General features: G+C 40.0%; 1 protein-coding gene across 2 annotated transcripts in view; it reads right to left on the reverse strand.

The window, feature by feature from the left end:
• Positions 1–3,318, reverse strand: part of LOC150100788 (enoyl-[acyl-carrier-protein] reductase, mitochondrial) — a 57,304-nt gene extending 53,986 nt beyond the window's left edge. The window contains exon 1 of one of the 2 annotated variants that reach the window (XM_090401557.1): positions 3,182–3,318. In XM_090401557.1, coding sequence (XP_090257683.1) covers positions 3,182–3,187 — 6 coding nt within the window. In that variant the 5' untranslated portion in view covers positions 3,188–3,318. The other variant, XM_090401558.1, reaches the window with a different exon arrangement.
• Between the last annotated feature and the right edge of the window lie 4,337 nt (positions 3,319–7,655).

The following is a 7,655-nucleotide window of genomic DNA, read 5'->3' on the forward strand; positions in this document are numbered from 1 at the left end:
TTTTAGCATGGTTAAAGTAAGTCTGGTCACCTATTAATGCAGAAAATTAATATTAGTAAAATTAACATTAGCTCTGAATAATTTAACAGCACTATGCAAGAAAACTGCATGAACACACAGCTCTTTATGCAAGCATAATAAGTAGAAAATAATTTATCTGTTTGAGCTGCACAGAACTATATGCAATTAACAGCAATCAGCATCAAGTGTAAGCAAACAAACTTTGCTCATGAATTGACTATATGTGCAAACTTTGTTTGCTTACACTTGGATAAAGAATGAAACCAAGAATATAATTTCATGCCATCTTTAATTTATAGTATAACCAAGTTAAAAAACTTTCAACGTCTCTTACCCAGAGTATTTTAGTAATAAGGCACAACACCTTTTGGCTACCTGTATATGGAAATATGACTTCTATATTACTTCAACCTTGGTATCACCTCTGGGTCTGGCTCCCACCGATGTGCTTTTGTGCAGAAGTGGTTGGTGCAATATGAGCGGCTCGACTCAGGAGCAGGCTTTTGCCTGTCTCTGAGTGGGGCCACTGCTGAAATTATGGCTCTGCTCGGTGGTGGGGTAAGCCTGCCATTGGGCAGAGCCACTGCTGAGTGAAATGACCAGCCTGGTTGGCCAAGTGGTTAGCGTATCTGCTCTCCAGCCAAAAGGCTGTGAGTTCAAATCCTGCCATGGGTGTTTGTGATTGTCTGTGAAAGTACTAGTGGTGGTGGTCGACGGTAGATGGCATTGGTGTAGATGATGAAGGTAGTTGTGCTTCGTTGTAGTTGGTGGATTGAGTGGTGGAGACAGAGAGCTGTGGAGTTGGGTGTCTTCCCTCGATGAGTCTTTGGACTCCCTGGAGGTGTCATGTAATAATAATAATAATGACTCTCTGGGTTGCTTGCATTTGCTGAGTTTAGAGTGATCTGGGGATGGTGAGTTTTTGGAGACTTCCCTTCACTTATATAGTGAACCAGTCTGGGTAGTGGCCCTTCCCATAATGCATAGCGTTATACATGTCCGTAAGGATATGTGCATTGCATTATGAGATATCAAGGCAATTGGTGTGAAGTCCTTATCCTTCTGTATAGAAGTAGCCCAGTCGTGGAGTGACTTCATGCACAAGCTTTGTTTGCTTACATTTGGAAAAAGGATGAAACCAAGAATATAATTTCTTGGCATCTTTAATTTATAGTATAACCAAGTGAAAAAACGTTCAACACAGGGTTTCTGGTTGTTTAAAAATGTAAAAACTGCTAAAGTAAAATTCTGAGGCAAGTTCTCTCTGTCTAACTAATATCAAAATTCTTCATTAACATGTTTCCTAATACCAGTCAAATCCAGTATCTGTTCATGATCCCTCACACACACATCTAGAAGTCTTGTTTTCTACACACACCTGAATTTTTTAGATATTTGTTAGAATTGCAGCTAAAGAAACTAAGAACATGAGGCCAATATATTATGTTTATTTCTTGCATATCCATGGTCTTTGGCCAGTTGTCTGTTGTGTCATATCAAACAATCAACTTTCCAGAAGGAAAAAAACTTAGCACCTCCATACAAATATGGCCAATTCATCTTCAGTTGAGAGGCCTTTATAAAATGCCCCTTGTGTTCAATATGAGATTTAAACTCAGGTCTTTCCAACCCAAGACCACATGTTGTGAAGTACTTGCAACTGTTACATTATGGAAGAGGATGTTTCACAATAAAGTAAGATAATCTGTCTCAGTACTAGTTATTGGTGGGGTAAGCAAAAAGACCAACCTCTTCGACAGGAATTTTAAAACTGTAGGTTAAGCAGCAAAATGTAACCAAACTAAAATAGGAGTCCGTTATTTAAAAAATAAATAAATAAGTTAATGCCTTTTATTCCCGTATAGAGGGTAGGCAAGGCTGCTTCAGTCCTATCTAACTTTTGGAGACTGAGTGAACAGTTCAATCTCCACTGGTAGTCAATCAGAGATTGCTGGCCCAAGACTATCACTAATTTAAGTGGCCCCAGTGAAAAGATGGCTCAACAAGTGCCATCATCTTGTTATCCCTAACCCTAACACAATATTTTTAATGTCTGAAATAGTGTGGGTTCTAGGGTCAGTTTCTTCAGTTTACGGGATGAAAAACCCAAGTTTCCGGGAGAAAAAAGAAATGACTTGCCTGTGCCAGAGATCAACTAGCTGAAAAAAGACTTACAAAAAGTTCCTCTAGTCGCTGACTAGACTTGAATTTAAGTCTATCTTCAGGCAGTTTAGCACTGGGCAAACATCACTTCCACTGAGCTACAAAGGCTCTCATTATTATGAGAATTAAAAAACAAGAGGCTGAATAAAGGAGTTTGCCATACTTTAGTTAGATCCCATCCAGGCTACTCAACATTCAACCTGAGCAGACAAGAAAACTCTGAAGAGTTTGAAATGGTGAACAAAGAAAACATTATGTGGAATATTACAGAAATAAATTTAGAATATAAAGAAAGGATATGGGAAAATAGGTGCAAAGGGATGCAACTTGCCATATTAGTTACTAATTAAGGTGTTCACAGCAATTTACCAGATAAACAGTTATCATACAAGCATACTTCAGGGGAAAAGGGTACATGGTGTGTGTGCGCATGGGAAAACCCCTAAACGTCTCATTAGACTGGTAAGCAAGGGAATGTGGAATGCGTTTTCAGCATGTGAAGGAGTAAGTGGATAGAATCGAAGGAATGGTCTGGCGGGAACAGCAGTGAGCACACAGGTGGTATTTAAGTCGCACACGAGAAGCAATTAGTATTATACACACACACACACATACATATATATATATATATATATATATATATATATATATATATACAACATGCTTGAAGATGCCTGGTGCTATTTGCTTATTTTATTATTATTATTATGTGACACCTCCAGGGAGTCCAAAGACTCATCGAGGGAGAATGTGCCCACACCATCGAACGATTGGTTCCCTTCTAATTACTAACCGCGCTCAAACCTGCTTAACTTTTTGCGAGCCATTTATATTTTTACTTTTTATTTAATTACTAGACTACCGCTGAAATTAATTACGGAAAAATGACGCAACATATAATGTAAGATGCCGCTTAACAATGAATTCAATCATTTCGGGTAAGACAGCGAGAAAATCAACAATTTAGTTGATCTCTATCAAGTTTAAAACATTTTACCAGCATTTCTTTCTAACTTCTCCTTAAACAGACACTCTTTTAAATTCTTCCAATCGATCCAGCTAAGCCAATCGTGGTTTGTAATGTGTAACTAAATTGTACTCAACTGACACCAATATCTCTTAGAAGCGCCTAAATCTCGCCATCACGAATCCATATTATCATTATTATAACGTAACGAGATTTGGGCGGTTCTAAGAGATAATGTTGTCAGTCGTCGTCTGAGTAATTCAGGTAAAGGCTTTTAATGTTATATTCCAGCCCTGCAGATAACGTTGATCTTCTTAATCACCTTAATCTTGGATGTCCGCGGTCTCTTCTTCCTGTAGGTTTATATTTATATGCTAATTTGGGATTATGTTGTTATTCATCCTATCTATGTGTGGTGTACAGGGGGGAATTCTCCATGCTTGCTGCGCAAGCTCATTAATTGAGAAAGAAGTCATATTTATTTGTTAATAAATGCATGCATTTATAAGCATTCCATTTAGGCTTTTATTTTTGTAGACAGAAGACGTCTTAAGCTTGCGGGGTAATAATTGAGCTTTGCCAACGCAAAGCTCAATTATCGAAGGCCGATGCTTGCTTGTCTAGTCAAAGCTACCTTGACTTGCTCGGTTGTAGGAGCTTCCAAGTCCTCGCAGCAGCACTGTGATTTCTGATAACTGATAACTGATGTGGCATGATGGATATCAGTCCCAAGGACTCCAATCCCTTTGTCTCTATGAAATAGTCTTGCATTAAAGATTAGCGAGCACTTGGCTCACCCTATTTAGGGCTGTATGGAGGCACCTGAACCGATAAGCAGAGCTGTTTTCGGGCGCTTATGTTTCCACCTGTCGTGTTCGTCATAGTTAGAAGACTCTCGAATGAGTTGATTTGGATGAACAGCTGCTTTGGCAAAATAAGCAGCAGCACTGTTATGGAGGAACGTGGGAATATCTGGAATATCGGCATCACGGTGTAAGAGAGCATTTCTGACAAACCACGGAGCGTTAAAAATCATACGGAGGCACTTGTTTTGAATAACTTGTAGCTTGTTGATGTTGGTGGGGGAAGTGTGACCCCAGGCTGGAGATCCGTAAGTTAACGATGGTCTGATAATTGTTTTATAGATCCGTAGTTTGTTTTCAGTGCTAACTTGACTTCTTCTATTGAGGAGAGAATAGAGTTGTACAATTGCAGAGTTTGCTTTTTTGCATGCATAAACTATGTGGGAGTTAAAGTTTAAATGGTTATCAAGTTGAATGCCTAGATATTTGGAGCTAGTTCTCCATGGGATGGCTGTGTTAAAAAGTTTAACTTCTCCAGAGTGAGATGCTTGTCTTCGTGTGAATAGAATGGCAGTGCTTTTATCGGCATTTACAGATATTCTCCATTTTCTGAACCAGTCCTCCAATTTTCTTGCTGCAGTTTGTAATCGCTGAGTAGCAATATTAGGCCTGAGAGATCTGCTAAGAATTGACATATCATCCGCATAACTAGCTATAGTGGTTAGTGATGTGCTAGGAACATCAGAAACAAAGATGTTAAAAAGCAGCGGTGAGAGCAGCGAGCCTTGAGGGACACTTTGATTTTTTTCAGTGAGGATCGAATTCCGCGCAACTTGACCTGGATTTTACGGTCCTGTAGAAAGGAGTTAATAATTTTAGTAAGGTAAAGAGGGATGTTGGCTGTAATTAATTTATAGATGAGACCTTTGTGCCACACCTTATCAAATGCTTTTGCAACATCTAAAAAGATAGCTCCTGTGTGCTGTTTCCAGTTAAAGCCTGTAGTGATGAATTCAGTCAGTCTGTGAATTTGCTGTGTAGTGCTGTGTCCGGTACGGAAACCGAATTGTTCTTTCGGAATTATGTTATTTTTATTCACCTCCTCATTAAGTCGGTTGAGAATGACTCTTTCTGCGATTTTTCCTAAGCATGATAAAAGACTGATAGGTCTATAGCTCTGTGGCATTTGTGGTGCCTTACCAGGTTTAAGGATAAGGAATATATCAGCTTGTTTCCATCTTGAGGGGAAATAATTTAATCTCAGAATTGCATTAATAATGGCTACTAAATGCATGACAGCTTTGTGTGGGAGGGCTTTAATTGTTTTGTTGGTAATTTCATCTGGACCAGGTGCTTTTTTGTTTTTAAGCTTCCTAATGATTGAATAGACCTCTTTAGGTGAGGTGGGACAGATATTTTCACAGCTACAAGGTTTCCGAAGCACAGAGCGTACACGACGGTGTATCCTCTCTATGAAGGTCAGATCAGCATGCGTATAATTAGGACGGCACTGAAGCTGGAGGGCATCAACGAAAGCTTCCGCTTTTTCATTATCTCTGTAAACAAGACCTCTTTCTCCGTGAATGGGCTGGATGTTAGAGCGATCTGTACGGAGAGCTTTAGTCAACTTCCACAGAGAATTATCTTCAGCTTTGAGAGAACAGAGTTTTCTTTCCCATTGCTGGTTTTTGTGATCTTTTAATGCGTAACGAACTTGGTTGGATGCTCTATTTAGTTCTCGACGGTCTTGCGGAGATAATGTGTTCTGATAGCGGCGTCTGAGTCTATTTTTGTTCCTGATCAGAACAAGGATTTCTTCAGGAAGTGAGTTGACTTGAGCTGGGGTGGAAATAGAACAAGCTGCGGATAAGCCAGCGTGTATTTTACATTCAAGATTGTTGACTGCCACGTCATTTCTTCACAGGTGGAGATAGTAGGTACTGAGTCTATGATAGAGTTTATTTTAGCCTTGAATTTTGCAAAATTAGTGTGGGATTGGTTGGGAATGAGCTCAGGCTCCCCCCCTAAACTTAAGAGTACTGGATTGTGATCTGAGCTGAGCTCGTCAACCACTTGAAGTTGAAATTGATGACAAATATTGTTAAAAATAGCAATATCCAAAACATCAGGTCTGCCGATCCCTCCATAATGAGTTGGCTCGATTGGGCCTGCAATAACAATATTTCTCTTTAAGGCAAAATTGTAGAGGATCATTCCGTTGTTGTTAAAACTCTTGCTGTTCCATAAAGGATGCTTAGAATTGAGATCTCCTGCTACAATTATTGCTTCATTTGTATCTAGTAGCTGAGAGAGATCAGAGGGGAGTAAAGGTTTGCCAGGGGGGTTGTATACAGAATAAATCTTTAAGCTGCCTGCATTGTTGGTATGAATTTCTATGCCTGTCACCTCGAGGTTAGATGTATTAGTCTTCTTAATCTCATTATAGCGGATGCTTCTTCTGACAAAGATGGCAGTGCCTCCACCTCTGGCATTGAGTCTGTCATTTCTAAGTAATGAGTAGTTTCTGAGTTTGGGATTATCGCAGGGACGTAGGTGAGTCTCATTAATGAGGAGAATATCAATTTGTAAGTGATCTATAAGTTCCTGTAATTCCAAAATTTTGTTGTTGAGACCGTTTGCATTCCAGAATATTATCTGTATAGAATTTGATGTTGAATCTGGATTAGTCATTAATCATGGAGAAGATGACTTGAGTATTCCTAAGGAATTTGTTGGTATCGGCCTGGCTTGGATTTGTTTTGCTGAAGGCCATTAGCATCTCCCCTAGTGAGGCAGCGAGAATTGTTGAGGAATTTTGACTGCTAGCTGCAGGGAGTACCTCGGTGTTACGTGAGGAAACCACAGAAGCATAAGATTTATCTGGTGTAACTTTTCGTGCTTTGATTTCAGGCACAGATCTCACATTATTTTTCTGCGTGGGCTGAATTAACTCCTGTCTAGGTTTTTGAAGGTTGGATGGGTGGAGAGAACAGCCCTTGTAATTAGCAGGATGTGGGCCACTGCAGTTCGCACATTTAGCAGGTGTGGACTTTGGCTTGACGCAAGTGTGCGAGGGATGGTTGCCACCGCATTTCACACACTTGTAGTCTGCTTTGCATAACATTTGCGCATGCCCAAATTTTTGGCAGCGATGGCATTGACCAGCCGATGCCTTTCTTCTTAGTGGCTCGGTCTTGATGACCAAGTTGCAGACTATTTTAAGATCATAAATTTCTCTCTGATCTTTACTGATCTCTACTAAGACCAGAGGCATGGAACGCTTGTCTGCTCGATACATTCGAGAAATCTTGATCGGCTCCAAGCCTTGTAATCTAAGGTCAGTAGCTATTTCTTCTGATGTTATGTTTTCTACCAATCCTCTGATCACTACCTTGAGGTTCTTTTCACTTTTGAGTTGGTAAGTATGGTATGGAAATTTATGATCGTCCATAAGTCTGGTTAGCTGGCGGTAGTCCGTTGTTCCTTCAGGCTGTATGCGGACTCCGTCATCTGTGTTTTTGGCTGATGAGAACTTGATGTTATTTTTCTTCATCGTCTCTGCAAGCAACGACCATTTTTCCTTAGATCGCAAGACTACTGGTGGGATCCTCTCTTTGGGCTGTATCGGTATATTTGTCTCTGTTCTTGCACTAGATTGTGCTGATGTGTCCATTTGAGGTGCAAATTCAGGTTCTGCAGCA

Source organism: Typopeltis vanoorti, chromosome 12, assembly GCF_054136105.1.
Source record: "Typopeltis vanoorti isolate ZY-2024b chromosome 12, IOZ_Tvanoo_1.0, whole genome shotgun sequence".
Taxonomy (NCBI): Eukaryota; Metazoa; Arthropoda; class Arachnida; order Uropygi; family Thelyphonidae; genus Typopeltis; species Typopeltis vanoorti.